Here is a 17923-nt window from a genome sequence, read left to right as displayed (position 1 = left end):
TGTGTCTGGAAAAACTTTTTCAAAATTGGTCCTATTTCTGTACTCCTATTTCAGAGCTCTGGAAGATGTGGATTTATCCCAACATCAGTACAAACCCATTGGAGCCCTTTCTGGGGGAATGAAAAGGAGGCTGTCAATTGCCATCTCCTTTATTGGAAACTCAAAGACAGTTGTTCTAGATGAGCCTACCAGTGGACTAGATCCATGTTCTCGCCGTAGCATCTGGGATGTTCTTCTGAAGTACAAAGCTGGTACAAAGCTTATAAACATAATTTGCTGCTTATTTTCCTTTCTGGAATTCTGTTTCAGTAAATTTAAACAAGATAGAATATTAGTATTCCTATTCAGTAACTAAATACATTAATTTCAGAGGTAACATTTAATCAAACTCGGGAAACTTTAAAGCAGCCAAGTGAGATTACAAGAATTATCTGCTATCTCACAGGAAGATGCTCAATCTAACACAAGATTGATCTTAGTTCTGAATCCTGTCCTGAAGTTTCTCTTCTCTTACCTTTTTCTTTTTTGTTAGCTTCTCAAAATTGTTTTCTGGTTTTCATTTCCCATTTTGCACATATCTGTATATAGATGCATATATACTTCTAATGAAAATAGACTCATCAGTCAGTTTGGTACATTAATTTTTAAGTGCCATAAGGTTAAAAACTGATTGCGGGAAGCAAACTCTTCAGCTAGTGAGCACTCAATTAGCTGGAATAGCTCACAGTGAATGATCCATTGAAACAGACACTGCTGTTATGTGCTTTTAAGGAATCTCTTAAGCTCTTAAACAAGGTTGAAGTTGCAATGCCTTAATAATGCTTACTATGTATAATACAAGGCAAAGCAAGTTTAGACCTGAATCTAACTCAGACTGTAAATCTGAATGCAGGTTTTGTTTGTGTCTTGCAGTTCTGTTTTGAAGGGATCTGAAACATGTTCCCTTAAGGTTAAAGGACCCTTGTGAAAGCAAGATGTGTTTCTCTAGAAACCAGGTTTTGTAGACATGTACCAATCTTTCTGATGCAGGTTGCACACTGATCTTTACCACTCACCATCTTGATGAGGCAGAGCTGCTCAGCGATCGCATTGCCATCCTGCAGCGTGGCCAGCTGAGGTGCTGTGGTTCTCCCTCTTATCTGAGAGAAACATATGGCCATGGACACAGCCTAACGCTCATAAAAAAGGTATACTAAAAATGTACTGTACAGGACTTAAGTGTCTGACAAGTAATAGCTGTGTATATTTTAAGGGAGCCGTATGTCCCTGCCAGGAAGTAATATGTGATATAGATTATCAGAAAGCCAGCAAAACATGTTTTTACCAGCTTTATTGGTTGTTTTGGGTGGGTGGTATTATTATTATTACTACTACTATTATCATTATTTAGAAGAACACAATGACATCTTTGAAAATGATGAATTTCAATATTTAGCTGTGAAAAAGGCTTTGTCTCAGTGCTCTCTGTTCCTGGGAAGTAGTCGTCGTGTCCCAGGTTTGATTCAGTTTGATCAGTGGAAATTTTCCTGTATGAATTCTACTATCAAGTCCCATACTTCTGGTAACATTTGATTTTTTTTGTGCCTGATTATCTTTCTTTCCTCATAGCCCTCTGTGTTTGAAATCCAGGATCCTAAGCATATTGTTCGGGTCACATCTTTGGTACAGACCCACATCCCAGAAGCCTTCTTGAAAGAGAACAGTGGGACTGAGCTGACATATGTGATTCCAGAAAAGGCAGATAAGACCTCTTTAAAAGGTCTTTTTCAGGCTTTAGATCAAAGCCTTCATCATCTGCATGTGACTGGCTATGGCATTTCTGACACCACCTTGGAAGAGGTACTTTCAGTTTTTCTGTGTAATGGTATTTTCTTGGTTAGAGAATCCTGTATTAGCTTCCAACTACTCTTTTGTATTTCGTATATATTATCTTTCATATTCCACAACAGTCTCTTGTGATAAGCATGCTTCTTAAAAACCAAAAAACAAACAAAAAACCTCAGGCAAAATGTATGTATACTTTATAGTTTTGCTGTTTTGTTAATTTCAGCACCCACTCTACTATGACTTCTTTCAAGAATCCGATGTGAACACTGAGGAACTGTGTAACTCTTAAATGTTTGTTCCTGCATTTACTTAAGGAAAATGTAGTGTCATTGATTTAATGAGAACCACTGTTGTTGTCCTGGATCTCTAGCATTGGAATAAGCTTTGAACTTTCAAGGCTGGAAGTTCAGTTCAGGTAGCTCTTGGGATGGAAAAAAAATTGCTGAGAATAATCTCTGATTTACAAAGTTCTAAAGCTTAGGACTTAGCAAAACTGTGTGGGGAAATCTCTAAAGAGTATTTTGTGTGTATACCGAGAGAGAGAGATGCTTACACACATGTTTATATGAACATATATACAAATTAATATCTATATACACACATATATGTGTGTGTATATATACCAAATGGACCAGAGAAAGAGACTCTGTTATGCTTCTTTATCACTTCTGATTTTAGCTCTGTATAAATAGCCATATCAGTGAGAAGTTGTTTTCCTTGGACAGAAAATTTAAGATATATTAGGAAAAAAAACGCACAAAAATAATGAAATGCAGATTCCTGTAAAGTGATATTTTATATATATATAGCAATAAATACTTAGAATAGAACAGGGGTGTATCCCTTCTCCCTCTGTTCCTTGGAAACGCATGAGATGATATGATGTAGTACTGTGGTCAGCTGGAGCACAAGATCCCCCAGGGAAGATGCTCATCTTTCCTGGTTTTCTGAAGATGATACACTTTAAGACCTGTCAGACATCACTTATGCATTGTATTTTTGCTGTGTGAGATAGACATATGGGAATTAATGGGGTCAGATGTTTGAAACTGCATCAGCAGTTCTGAGTTTGTTTTGCAAGTTTAGAATTGTTCATCTTTATATAATCTGTTGAAAAAATATAAATAGAGCCCCAATAATGCAAGCAAACCTAAAATGACAATTGTTCATGGAATTTATTGAACCAATACGCCACCACGTGGAGCTGCTGTATCCTGAAGTGGTCCATTGGGAGACATCTTTAGGACTATATTGATTTGCTACATAGGTTTTTAGGGCCCTGCAGAAGCATAAAGGATCTGGTTTTGCACATTTGTTTTTAAACTGCAGTCCAAAGAATGACCTACCAACAAGTATGTAGTTTCCTTTGAATTTAAGCTCTATGCAACTGAGTTACTTGTAAAGGAAAAAAATAAAAAAAAGGATCTCTTCAGTCTTTCTCTTATAAATGACCACAGTACATAAAGCTAGTGTGGCAAGCATTTGCTATGGCAAGGGCTGGGGGGGGGGGCATAAATCATACAAGTTTAATAAACATTTTACATAATGCTATAAAGTAAATTATGTTTATGCTATACAATTCTACGAGGCAAGTCAAAACCTTATTAAAAAAGCTTATTGAAAAATTGTTATTTTCCTTCAAATTATATAGGGTGATTAACATGCTGTAAGAAAGAATACTGTTCACTGCCAAACTTTATAGATTCTGAGGTAACGTATATATTAAGAACCTTTTTTGATTATGTCCCTGTGGGATATCATGGGATTTTCCAGAACTGGCATCTGTAAAGTAAATGTGAAGTTGTCACGGAATATGAGGAAGCTTCCTCAGTGTGCTGCAACTCTTATTCAGTTTAGAGCTTGCTTTTGGCTGTTTTCTGCAGGGGTGGTTAAAAAAACTCTTTAAAGGTGATATTAGATACTGATGTATCATTCTTCAGCTTGAAGACTTAATGCATTAATTTGGGGTGATTTCTGTCATCTCTGCATCTCATCATTAGTCGTTGTTACAACCTCAATTCTCCATTTTCTTATCAAAACCCTCTTTGCATTGGCAACTAAATGGATAGCACATAATAGCACTATTTAGTCTATTCAAACAATTCAATCTGGAAACAAAGAACTCTGACTTTAAAGAAGGAAATGTGTTATAATTTTTATTTTATCCTTTCTTTTTGTTCTCTCATACACTTGCCATTATTCTTTTTCAGTCTGAGGGACACTCACACTCTCTAAAAATCTTACTGTTCAAGGGAAACCAGGCTTCCATTCATACTTCAAAGCAATCTTGAAGTTCTAACAAAATCAGTTCCTGACACTTTCAAATCTCACTAATATTATATTTGCTTCATTTTAGGTTTTAAATATCTTTCCCAACCATTTGTATTTGTGTACTTTACAATGCTTGTGATCCAAAGAGTGTTAGCAGAAGCAAAAAGAGGATAGAAGGGTGGTTAGTTAAATTAAGTGTATGCTGAGAGCTCTCTGGAGGACGATGTTTCACTTTTTGGCAACTCTGGAGGTTTCAAAGCTTTTTGCTTTCTTGCTTTGCTCTGAGGAGAGAACAAAACCATTGAAACATCTTTGCAAAATAAGATGCATCAAAATACTTGTTAATGGAGTACTACTTTAAATTCTCTTCCTTGAAATGACCAGAGAGTTTGCCCCAAAACTTTCTAGGGAAAGCCATATACCTCCTTAAATATTTTAGCCTTAAAACACCATGTTGCTTCTAATGAGATCCAGTTTTGTTGGGAGTGCTCTAACAACATCTAATAATGGCACAATCATATTAATCTTTTTCACTGTAGTATCGCCATCTGGCCAGACCTTTTTCCTAGAGGGAAAAAGCACTTCCTATACCTACTGACAATCTGGGGGTTTGAAAGAAGCAGACAGGGCAGTGGCTGCTGCTTGCAAGCAGGGCAGTCCTTCTCAACAGCCAGCACGACTACCTGCTCTCTCCATCTCCAAGAGCATCCATGGTGGTCCTTCAGGGCCTGGCATGGAGCAAGCTCACAGGCGCAAGTGCTGGAAGTGAACCATGCTACTCTTTACCTATTGTAAGCACTTTCCTCGAAAGCTTACAGAGTTTCTTCCTATGGCTTTGAGCAGTGTCAAGTGTCTGTCTCCCTCTGTGTGTGTGTATATCTAAGTTTGACCATCAGAAGTGTTCCTATTTAGCAGATAACCATTGACCTGCTTGCAAAAGTTCCTCAGTCAACAGTCATCCACAGTGAATGGCTCTAAGACTGCTTCTGCATTGTTCGGCTTAGTGAAACAGGCCTGAACCTACAGAAGGCTATACTCAGCATGGACTGCCTGGAAGAAAATATAAAAACAATGTGAACAGAAAATGTAGTAAGAGGAAAATTAACTTCCTTATGTAGGAGCCATTTAAGGTAAAACATGGATTACATATGTAGATTTAAAACTTAGAATCTTCCTAGGGATGCTTGCCCTAGTACTGCTCAGTTACTGAAGAAAATTCAGTGATGCTGAATTATGCAGAATGTAAACATTTCCCAAGTGGAAGATAAATATTTCTTAAAAGGGAGATTTTCAGATTTCAGTATTTGGTTGAGTGTTACCAGTGGTTCAAGTATGGAACAATGAGTATTTAGCACTGCTCTGTGCTCACTGATATGTTCATAGGGGTATGCCCGTCCTAGTGAAAAGGTCTACAAAAACAGTTGGGAAAATGTTAAACACTGCTTCCATGTGATCCTAATTCTATGTGCTGCTTACTTTTCAGGGACTTTTATATGGCTTTTAAATTACTTAATATGTTACCACGCCCAATTTTGACTACTCTTTTTGCAGATACTTGTTACAAATTAACTGACAGCAAGCAATTCAAGCAATTAACACTTTCCCACTGCAAAATACCTAGGATACACATGGGATTTGTGGGATAGGAGGGCCCAGAATTGTTGCTAAAATATCAGTCAGTGGTTTTAGATGATAAAGGACTGAATACAGGTGTTGGTTGTTTTCTCCTCCCCCACCCCCCCCCCCACCCCCCGCTTTTTCCTTTCAGGTGAAGATGTGTTTTAGGAATGATAACTAAGGTGTGACAGGGTCCCCATGCTCTGCAGTGGATACTGTCCACTGTATCAGTGAACCAGGCTTGTTTTTCTGATGCTGTCCCAAAGAAGGAATCGGAAAGAAATCAGAGAGTAGCTGCCTAGTACAGCTTAGAAGAGGTGCAGGAAATACTACTACTGTCCACAATATCCTGAGCAATACTAGATAAATTGTCATTTCTTCTGTACAGTATGGTCCCTAATGATTACCATTCTTAATGGGATATTTGAGAGCTGCCTGGATACTATGGGGGAGGACTGGGAAATGCAGGTAGCCTTCTGCCTATATAGCTGTATCAGAATAGCTGTGTCAGTGAAGCTACAGTAGTATGTATTAGAAAAATGTTTGGTGGTTTTGTTTCTTTTTTAAGGCATAGTTACATCCTCTCTTTGAGTGGCATAACGTGATTAAAGAAGAAAATGTCTGTCTGCAACTGCAGTAGGAATTTTGACACTGAACTGAGTATATGCAGGCAACATTTTGTAGTGTAGCGTTTGTCCTAGCCAGAGAGGAGCAGTTCCTTTGTGGTTTTAGTCGGTTCAGTTTGCTTGAATAAGCTTGGTTTGCTTGACAGAATTGGTGTGCAGAGGAGCCATCAGCAAGCAGGTCCAAGGCAACAAATTAGAATGTGGCTGTGGGCAGCTTGGGATCCCCCTCCAGGGTCTAATAGAGAAATGTCAGGAGGTATTAATTTCTTCTGGCCTTGCAGTTGTTAATGGCCAAAAGTGTTCCCTGAAAGTTAGCAGGTAACAAATGCAATCAATAACCACTGTTAAATGGCAATTATATTGACTAAGCAAAATATGGTTTATGTAACAGTCAGACCGTAGCAAGTTAAGAAATATCTTTCCACAACTATAAACTACTTCAAATTGACTGTTTTTTATTGTCTATTGTATGAGCTCCTTGGAAAGAAGGAATTTTTTGCTATAGCTGATATCAGGCTCTTTTGTGGGAAGAAATAAATGGTTTCTTAATGATTTCTGAAAGTTGCACTGTAGTTATAATCTAAGTCTTGCAGCTCAACGTGAACAGAGAAGAGAAAGCAAGAGAAGGCTTTCATCAAGAGAAAACAAAACTTGGTTGTACTTTTGCTGTTCAATTAGAGGTGTTCATGGTAGCTGTATTTTCTGTTGATTTTTCTTTTCTTTCTTTTTATCTGAAGTTCCTAGACCACTGTTTAAATTGCAGTTCAGGTTAAGATAAGAAAACGTTAATTTTATTTTTCATTTGAGCTTACAAGAAGTGGGGTGAGTGTTAATAACTGACTCACTATGAAAGCTGTTCCAAGCTTCTGCAAGGCTGAGGGACTGATAAATGAAATACATCCCTATGAAATTCAAAGGACTTTATGTGGACAGAACTGTGAAACAGGATTAAGTAAGAAGTAGTAGGTCAAACACAAACCTATTTGGCAAAGTGTATATACCATTTAAATAGATCTCATGATTATGAAGTTGGCGAGTTCTGCTGTTTTTTTTAAATGTTATCTTTAACTCCCCTCTGATGTGTGTCCCCCTGCTTAAGAAGATCCAACCCTTCCAAATTTACTCTAGTGCAGATTTTTAGATTGTTACTTTAGTAAAAAAAATAATTTCGTTTTTTCCCACGGTGATTTCAGGTAACGGATCCTCTCATTTTCTCCCAATTTGACGTATGCATGCTAATGGTTTTGCTACAAAAACATGCGCTGTTGCCCAGTCCTCTCCACAGTGCTAGTTAGACAGGACTTTATTAATGTGGAATGTGCCTGATTATTGTATTGTCCTTTAAATGTCTTTCAATAGCATTATTGCCTGCATGCTTGCATAAATCTATGGACATTTCCTATGTGGATTTCCAGTTCTGTAGGATTTTGTACATTAGCTTTAGTTGTACTAGCACGACTAGAACTCTTTGGTAGCAGTTCCAGTTGTGCGCACAGATTTCTAGCTGGAGTATCAGAAGAGACTTGAAGCTGTCAATATGCCCTTGGTAAAAACTGCAGTAACTGAGTTCCACAGCTCAGGTGCATAAAATGTCAGTCAAGGGTAGCCAGTCTATCGAAAAATCTTTGCAGATAGAAGTGTACATGGACCAACAATGGTTTGCATAGGTGCTTTTGCATCTATTGGCATTTATTCCTTTCCCCTTATGCCCAGGATTCATCTGCTGGAAACCTTGACTAATTTTATAGTCATTCCAGCAGGGTGGCTACAGCAGCCACTACTAATATCTGACAACCTGGATGGCTGGGGAGATATATAGATAGATATAGATACATAAAAAGTAGTTTTTAGAAAATGAATTCTAAATTATTTTTTTCCTATTTCATGAAAGGTATTTCTGAAGCTACTGCAGGACTCAGAGAAGATACCCTATGTTCCACGGGCAGCACAACTGGACCGTACAAATGGTGTGGAATCAGCCTGTAAGTAGAAAATTAGGTACCTTTTGAAGCAGCCAGACTTATAAAGAACACAAATACAAAGATAAACATGCACAAAGTTCCCAAAGTTGAGGAATGCACAAGCAAATGGGGAATACTGCCTGCTACCATCTGGTAATTTTTTTTTTTGTACGTCACATGATCTGCCTTGGGTAGTAGGTTTTTATATGTCTACTGCAATTCACTTCAGTATCACTTTACAGTTGTCTTCCCACCCTTCTACTATGCGTACACATGCACACAAGCGTTCTCTCACTGTAATAGCATTAATGTACTGCTTCCTACCAGTCCCTGGCAACTAATTACTCTCTTTGACTCATAGTGACAGTGGATAAATATTTCTGGGATATACCACAGCTATAAAATCTGTAAGCTATTAAAAAGGTGTATTCATCTCCATCCATGTGCAAATAAAAAAAATAAAAGCTCTTGCCCCACCCCCCCCCCCCCAGTAGAAGATCATTTGTCCTCTCAGGTGGCATGTTATTTCGGGTTCCCTTACATGTTTGTTTTAAAACAAGTTCCTTTGTGCTTTCTATTTTCCTGCCCTGCAAGCCTGGGAGGAGGTCCTTATTAACATTTCTGAAACCTTAGGAAGCTTGCTCTCCTTAAAAACTCTTCTTAGAAGTCACTAATGTGACACATTGTAAAATGCAAAACTCAAGTTTTCTAATGACAGTACCCACCAAGCTCATCAATATTTTCTCATTGTTCCTGGGATTCTCATGCTTCTGTCTGTACCATGTTTCTTTCTATTTGATGATTTATATCTCGATTACAGTCGTCTTTGGTTAGATGTCAAACATTGTGTTCTATTTGTTCCATCCTTTTTGTTTTGTTTCTATAGAACACAGGCACAGAGAGGTCCTGGTCTGTGACTGGGGACCTTCGTTGTTTCAGTAATGGAAACAATAATTTTGAACTAAACTTGTGTTATTTGTTAAGATAAATCCAATTGGATCTGCCGGTAATGAGTAATCAGTGCCAAGAATTGTGGCCTAAGATGAGACCTTTTTTCACAAAGTGCAAACTTGACTGGATGACTTTTTCCAGAGGGTCTCTTGCTGGACTATTTCAGTCCCTGTTGAATCAATGAAGATGTAACTATATAGCTAAAACCCCTCACTAAGCAAATAAAATATCCACTCCTGTAAGTGGTGAGAACAAGACTTTTATTCAAAATACAGCTTTGAATATTGCTTTATTTTATAACAATCAGTTGTGTATTTCTTCAAGGCTCAGCTAGGATATCTGAACCAATTTCAAATCAAAACAATCTGTCTTCTCTACATTGCATTTTCATTAAAGAGTAAGATTTACAGTTCCTAAAGTAATGAAAACAGAGTATACTGTACCTAACGACTTGATATCTTTTACCATCTGCATTTCAAAACACATAGCTTAGTATTTGTTCAAGTTACTACATTAATAAAGAATCTAGTAATCAGAGACTTTGTGTTTTTCAGTCTGATAAATTATAGCAAGAAAATGTGATGGTAATGCCATTTCTTTGGGGATGGGAGTACTGGAAAATTGTCATTCATTGTAGATGACTGTCATTCATCATTAAGGACAGTTGTGAAGTGTAGGCATAAAGGATCTGGGAAATAGTCATGAAAGGTATCCATCATTGTCAAAGCTAACCAGAATACTCCATGGGCAATAGCTTGACCTGTATAATTTTGTCTTTGAAAGCAGATTCAAAGGCAGCCAAACTTTCTGTTGTCAAAGTAGTCTAATGAATTTTCAAAACCCCCTAGAGCAAACAGCTGGGTTATTGAGAAGATCACAGGATGCTGCTATTTGATTTGTAAAAGAATTTGGATTAGAGACCTGCTTTGACAAAGCATGGATCTGAGTGCAAGCAGCGGTATTGGCTATCCTTTACTGGTACTGAGCCCTTGAGGTGTCAAGATTGTGTAGAAATCAAAATGTTGTCTCTTGTCTCCCACACCAGTATAGTGGAGTAGTGTGTATGTCCTTTCTTAAAAGAAACTGAAAAAAATCAGTACATGATTTAGGCTGATGAGAAATGCCAAAACCAGGCAAGAGACATCACTTCAGCAAAATATGACAGTATCTCACTGAAGTTGGAGCTTTGATAATTTCTAGTTATGTTTTACAGTGTCTTATTATACTGGGTCTGGCTGGAACAGAGTTCATTTTCTTCATAGCAGCCCTTATGGTGCTGCGTTTTGGATTTGTGACTAAAATGGTGTTGATAATACAGCAGTGTTTTGGCTATTGCTGAGCAGTACTTGCCAGTGTCAAGGCTTTCTCTTCTTCCCATTCTGCCCCTTCCCCCTGCGGTGAGTAGACTGAGGGGTGAGCAAGAAGCTGGGAGGGGACGACCTGGACAGCTGAGCCAAATTGACCAGAGAGTTATTCAATGACATATAGTGTTATGCTCAGCAGTAAAAACTGAGGGGAGGGTTTTTTGAGGAGGTGGCCATTGCTACCAGACTGGCTGAGCACCAGTCTACTTGTGGGAAGTGGTGAGTGATTGCATTGCTTTTGCATTTGCATTGCTTGTTTTTTTGTGATTTTTTTTTTCCTTTCTTTTTCCTTCACTTCTTAAACTGTCTTTATCTTGACCCTCAAGTTTTCTTGCTTTCTCTCTTCCTATGTTCTCCTCCATCCTGCTGGAGAAGGGGGAGTGTAAGAGAGCATCTGTGTGGTGCTTAGCTGCTGGCCAGGGTCAATGCACCACAATAGTGTAAAATAAACTCAGAATTATTTGACCCTTTCTAATTGCAAATATTAGAGGTAAGTAGCAGTCCGTTAATTAAATTAGTTGTAACAATTTTAATATTGGTAACTTTAAAGATACAAAGCACACTGTGTAATTTCTAGTGGTTTAAGTTTCCTTTGTGGAAGTTTTACTCATAATTTTTAGTTTTATTCTAATGAAAAAACCTTGGAATAAAACTCACCTTTTGGCGAGAACAGTTATTTTATTTTTAAGTCAGGGAATGCCTATGTGTGCAGGCATAATACATGCATATATTATAATACAGACATGCATAATTAATTTCTACACAGCTGGGGCAGACGATTGATGGTTATTGTTTTGCAGATGTATACAGAGCATGCAGAAAAAAGGTTAGACTGAGCTTGCAATGACTGCATGACAAGATCATTTGAGCCACGTAGCCTTGAGAAAATGGAGAAACCAACTCTATGGAGTCCAATAAAATTATCATAAACTACAGCAGGCAGTATATGTATGAAAATAATCAGGAGGGCTAAGAGCAAGTCTAAGGGGTGAATAGCTAACCATGGATGAATAACAAAATATTCTGAGCATTTGCAAAAGCAGGCAATAGGCTGAGAGTGGGCTCATTGGATCATTAAGGGACGAATACTGCAGAATTAAGATATTCGGATATTTTGCTGAAGAGACGAATTAATTAATTTTGTAGTTTTCTACGTCTTAGAAATGTTTGGGTGATACCAATTTTGGATCTAATCTCTTCTGGCAGTAAAATACAGTTGAAACCTGAGATATAGTGAAACTAAACTGTAGGAAATTCAAAATGGATAAAATTGTCTTTTTCACATAGTGATACATAACATTTGAAATTCATTGCCATAAAAAATTATGGAGACTAAGATTGTGGTAATATGTTTAAAAAAGCCAAAGAGTGGTTATTAGTGTGTATATAATGTGAATAGCTAGAGTAACAGAAGTGCTGTTAAACCTTATATGTCTTTGAACTTCTTGGGTAAGTTAGCCACTGAAAGTGTTGGAGTGGAAGCAGGTTGATGCATAAATAATTTTTATGGCTGCTTAAATCTTTCTCTGAAGCAGCTGGTGTTAGCCATTTTGAAGGATATTGGGCAAAATGTTACGTTGTTCCTATTAGGATTTAAGAGATCAGCAATATACAGTACTTATAAAGCACATCTGAAAGATAATTTAATTAAGAAATTGTAGCTCACAAAAAGCAGTCATCACTAGCAAAACATCAAACTGAAGAGCTTTCAGTGAATTTTCACTAGGTTTCAACTCTGCCTTTTGATTATTTTAATCAGTGATAGAGAAGTAAATATAACCTTACTTATGAAAAAAAAAAAAGTGACTGCTGCAAGGGATTGGTAGAATGGTAATGAGTCAGACCAGTCCTAAAAAGTGAGTTAGATCACTTGAAAAGCTGAATCTATTCTAAATAAAGTGCATTTTAATTAAGCCAAATGCTGGGCAAATCTATGTAATGGGGAGTAATATCCTGGAAAACACTGACTTTGAAAGTTACCTACTAATCCTGGTGAAAAAAGTGTTTTAAGACAGCATGGCTAAGACGATTTATGTTTCACTTTAATGTACAAAAGGACGTGAAGAGGTCACTTTGACTATCAGTACAAAATTGATGAGACTGATGCTACATTACTATGTACAACTTTTGTGTCCATGTTTTTAAGTCTGAACGTCTTTAAGGAAAAGCTGAGAATTTGGAAAGGGAACAGAGAAGAGTTAATATTGGAGGTTGGAGGTGAAGTCCTTATAAAGGCACCATCAGGGCTCAGTTAATGTAGTTTATCAAAAAGAAGATAGAGAAGTGGTTGCTTAAGAAGACTAATCTTTTTAATGTGTAATAAATACTCTTTATTAAAGTATAGTTCTAACTTTTATGGGGGAAGAAGTGATATATGGAATAAAGGAAGAAATAAGAGAAATAAATAGCTGGAAGCTGAAGGCAAGCACTTCTCCCAGAGGTTAATTAACAGTTAGAGTTAGTCTACCCAGGGAAATATGTTCCTGGTGCATTTGATACAAGTCTGGGGCCTTTGCAGAAAGTATGCTACAGTAGAAGGTGTTATTGATTTCTGCACATGGGTTACAGAGGGGAATTTGATGTCTGTTGATCAAGTGGTTTCTTCTATTCTTGGAGGGGAGCTTTTAATCCACTATGACAAATTGAGTTCCCTGTAATTACAAAGTAAGGGTTGGCAGAGTATTTGTTATAATATGTTTGAAGTTATATCACAACTTCAGTTTTTAAGTGGAACTCCCTTCTTTCATTTCCCTACAAAATTAACTTAAAAGAATATAAGAATGATTTTAATGTTCCACCTTGCAAAATGTAGCTTGATTTCTGAGTAGAAAACTGTGGATAATAAATAGCAGTGGCTCTGTTTGGAAAAAGTGGCTGCTGACATGAAGACTGATATTGAAATTTTCATATTTTTGCCAAGTCCTGATAAGGAGAAGATACAGCATACATTCCAGTCTTCTGGTAGTCTAATAGTATAGATGATACCATCACTTAAATTCAGCACTAGACCGTGACAAAGAAGTGTCAAAATAGCTGGTCTAAAAATCTTGGATACATTATATTTTCCTTCAGGTTTTTTATTGTTGTTTTAATTAGTTTCTTTCAGGAAATCTTGTGCTTCTAGCATATGTTGAAAACTTAATTTTGCTGCTTCCAATTATTTAGCTTTATACTCCTCAATCCTGAATCTTGCTTCCTTTTCCTTTTGTCACCCTTTCAGGATTGTCTGAAGCATAGAATGAGGATGAAGCATCCTTGTAATGTTACCTACCAGTAGTCACAAAAAGATATCCAACCTCAAAAATAAGATCATCTAACTTGTTTAAGGTTTACAGAAATTTACTTTCTCAGTAAGTGCATAACTGTAACACCTTCTATCCTTCTGAAAGTAAATGGTCAGGTTCTTCCACTTGCCTCAAATGTGTTCCACTCTTTTCACCAACTACTTTCGTCTCTCATCCAAACATTTTCCCTTTCAGTTGCTTTCCGTGTGGTTTCTGCCTGGTCCTTTTCCACTTTCCGACCACAGTATGGACATCCTGGGTTCTTTGTTAGACAGGCTCAGACATCAGAGGGCTATTAGAAAAACAATGGAAAGGCAGCTGTTTTCTAGTAAGGGGAGGTACTCTTACAATGCCAAGAAGCTGATCCACTTCCTGTTCTCCACCTCCTTGTCCTCACGTTCATCACCTAACTGCTGGCAAATGAAAGAAGTGAACCCTGCCTGCCTTCCTCACAGAGGCCTTTTGTTCCCTTCAGCTCTAGAGAAGAAAAACGGTCAGTAGAGCACCTGCCAAAAAGGGGGCTCAATTGAAAAAAACCTACAGTTTTCTGTAAGTGCTAGAGCATACAGAACAAAACAATAATCCCTTCTGAAATGTCTATTTTGAAAATCATATTAGTTGCTCATGAATGTGTTCTGTTGATGGAATTGAGCTGGTTCCATAAAAGGTCACCCTTAGTTGCTGCTTAGTAGCTGCTTTCCTTCACTGTCTAATTTGGTATTTTTTCTTGTTTTTAAAACATATGAATCTCTTTTAGACTGAAGGGTATGCTTGAAGAACTGTGTTGTGCTATAGATAGAGGTTCAGACTTCAGATTGTGGTCTGAAGATTACTGAGTATTTCCAGTTTCTAACTAATAGAAAATGAATGGGGAAAGTTGTTGCATCACTCCATCTTGTGATGGTAGAGATGATGCTTTTTCTATCCCGCCTAGAAGAAACAGAATCATCAGAGAGACTTTTTTTGAAGTTGTGGGTCACCAGTACTGATATGCATGTAACTTTTGATGGTGATGACTATATCTTGAATTGCTACATGTCTCAAATACCTTCTAAACAGAAAATTGTGTTTGTTATTAACACCTTTTGGCTCTTGCTGCCTGATGTCAATGTATGAGAATATTTTGAACCTGCTCTTTCCAACAACCTGCTGCCTTGCCTTTGTCATAATCTAGATTGTCATGTTAATTATTAGTAGTGCTTGTTTCAGAAATGAAGTAGCTTGGATGCTCATCCACTATGCTCAGATATTTTTTCAAGCTGAAGGACAAAGGATACAGATAGTTGTGGGTGCAATACGAATGCTTTATTTATCCAAAGGTTATTGTTAGAATGTGAACTTCCTTAACATCTTGAAAACCAAGTTATCAAATCATCTCAGCTGTGTAGCTCTTTTGTCTTGCCTATAAGCCCTTCTTTGATTTCTTCTTGACAGTATATTTCTTCATACAGGCTCTGTTTTCCTTCAGACTTGCTAGTGTTCCCTTCTGCCTCTCTTTCTCCAAACTTTCCTTTGCACTCCAGGATTTCCTGTTGTTTTCTTTTAGTTCCTGTATCTTGTTGAGGCTATTACAACAGCTGCAGACAGGGAAGGGGTGTTGACAGCCTTTATGATCTTTCACGGTATTTTTAAAATCCCGTCTTTTAATGAAATATTCAGGAGTCTTGTTCTCCACTCTGCAGGACTGCTTGTCTTCCATTTCATGTTGTAATCACTCCTAAATAATTTTTACCAAAAAAAAAAGATAAAAGAAAAGAATATAAGAGAAGTAGAACTCTTCCTCAGAGGATAAATGAGATTTGGCAGACAGTATTCCTGTGTTCACTTATTGCTTTTGAGAATGACCCGATTGCACTTTTTTGAGGTATTCTACTTTTTTCACATTTGCAGCATCTTCAAAAATCTGTATTCAGTACCTGGATTATGTGATGATCTGTTATCTGAGAAGCAACTGAAAGTTAAACAGCAATGATGGGTTGCCTGGTGTAACACTAATGTGGCTTTTGCTACACCTGTAGTAATATTTTCCTGCTAGCTTAAATAGTTAAATCCTTTTTGGCTTATGCTCTCTTGCTCAGTAGTAGGAATTTTCTAACAATAGCATTTACTTCTCACGTTCAAGATGAACCGATTATTTCTCCCCCTCATAATATGGGACCTACGTGTTGGAGGAAATTGTGATTCTTAGATAATTAATACAAAGTCACACATATAGTGTCAGAAAATTGTTGTTAATAATTAGTCTTTTTGTTTTATATACAAAGTAAATTGTGGTGGTTCCTTGCCTTCCTTTAGCTTACAGGTGGAGTATATATTTTATAGATATTTTTTTCCAAGTGTGCCTGTGTGTGTATATATTAATACATTTTTATAGATGAAAATAGTGTATGTGTATGTACACGCATGCACACAAATATTTTAGAATATAATTTTGCTTTGTTAATGCTGTTGCACCATCAAATACGGATACTTCAATTATGTAAGTTATTTAATGTCAATGGTCAATTTTTTTAAGAAATGCTTATCAAGATTAAGTATACTTACTTTTCATTCTGAAATGGAACATTACTTAGGGAAAGGGCTTCATGGAGTTGTCTTAACATCTTACTTCATTTAATGATTAAATATGCACGTAGAAGGTGTGGTACACATCTTAGTTGCGCTAATGAGGCTGTATTTGAGGTTGATACACATGAAAATCTAGTTTCCAGTAGAAGTATGGTACCTTCTCAAAAGTATCTGTCTCCTTTGGTGAAATTATTGTCTCTGCTCTGTTACTAAAATGTTTCTTTTGTGTTACAAAACCCCACAAAGACATTATCAATAGTTACACATCTGTTTTCTCAATATTAACAACATTCTCCAGGACTACAAGGTTTTCGTTTCTCAAAGCTAATAAAAAACTATTTTAGGAGTTACAGGGACAACATCCAAAGTAGATTCAGTATAAAAGACAGTATGCCGAGCAGCCAGCACTTAGGAGTGCACTTCTTTTTTCTAACTGTTCATGCAATGAACTTATATAGGTCACAAGGTGACACCTTGATAAGGTTTGTATATTACACTGTTGCCAGTTAATTCCTCATTTGAAATATGTAAGTGGGACTTTATGATACTTAGACCTGGTGTTGGACTTTTGTATAGGTGGAAATTTTTACTCATACCATTTTTTCTCTTTCTATCTGTCTCTTGATCTGTTTTTGCCGTTTATCTAGGTTACCATATTCATTGAAGGCATTAGAAAAAACTGGAACAGTTGGTTCTGTTAATCAAGATCCTTGTAGCTGTTTAATACCGCTATTTATGAGATACCAGAATGCCTGAGGAAAGAGATTATTCATCAAATACATTTTTCAATTGTTTGCTATAGCTGTGCATCTGAATAAAACATGCCTCCTGCAGAACTTGGTCATCTTTCAGTTTTGAATTATTTCCCTGCACAAACTGTGATATGATTTTATTGTTAATAGAATAACTCCAGTAGAGATAGTGTCTAAAAATATTCGTGATTATGGAAGTTGCAATATTTTAGACCAAGTACTTTGTTCATATTAAGCTAATACTTGCACAAATTGTGAAAGTCAAAGTGACTAAGAATGTCCTTGTCTATCAGGGTGAAATCTTGGCCCTGCTGAAGAGGTTTGCTCCATTTATTGTCTGAGTTTTCTCTCAGCAATTCCAGGAGGCTTGTTCCAGAGTGCTTTATACAGTGCCTAACAAAAGTCATCTGCAGTACAAAAATGGATAGCTACAATTTAAAAGTCCCCTTTCTGGGAAGCAAGTTACCAGTGGGAAGTACTTGAGAACACCTAGTTTGAATATATAGTTCCTTCAACCCTTGCTACATTTAATCTGTGTAGTTTGAATATGCTAAGATATTAAATGCTGTGGTAGAGAGAATATTTAGACTGCATTGCTGTCCTGCTCTTTCACCAAATCTTCACCAAATACAGCAAAAGTGGGTTGTAGCCCTATTGTCTACGTTAGATTCAATCTTGAAATGTTGTAACGTGAGTCTACAC

The 17923-nt window shown here is 37.1% G+C and overlaps 1 protein-coding gene across 1 annotated transcript in view; it reads left to right on the top strand.

The window, feature by feature from the left end:
- ABCA13 (ATP binding cassette subfamily A member 13) overlaps nt 1-17923 on the top strand; it is a gene marked incomplete at both ends in the record, with an annotated part of 196115 nt that overhangs the window by 92974 nt on the left and 85218 nt on the right. Inside the window, 4 exons of the mRNA XM_082329177.1 lie at nt 55-251; nt 1030-1187; nt 1609-1839; nt 8233-8323. Of these exons, the coding sequence (XP_082185303.1) occupies nt 55-251; nt 1030-1187; nt 1609-1839; nt 8233-8323 (677 nt within the window). The remainder of the gene's footprint in view (nt 1-54; nt 252-1029; nt 1188-1608; nt 1840-8232; nt 8324-17923) is intronic.

The sequence above is a fragment of the Platalea leucorodia genome (assembly GCF_965183815.1).
Source record: "Platalea leucorodia genome assembly, chromosome: 1".
NCBI lineage: Eukaryota > Metazoa > Chordata > Aves > Pelecaniformes > Threskiornithidae > Platalea > Platalea leucorodia.
This window is presented reverse-complemented; position numbering and strand designations above follow the sequence as displayed.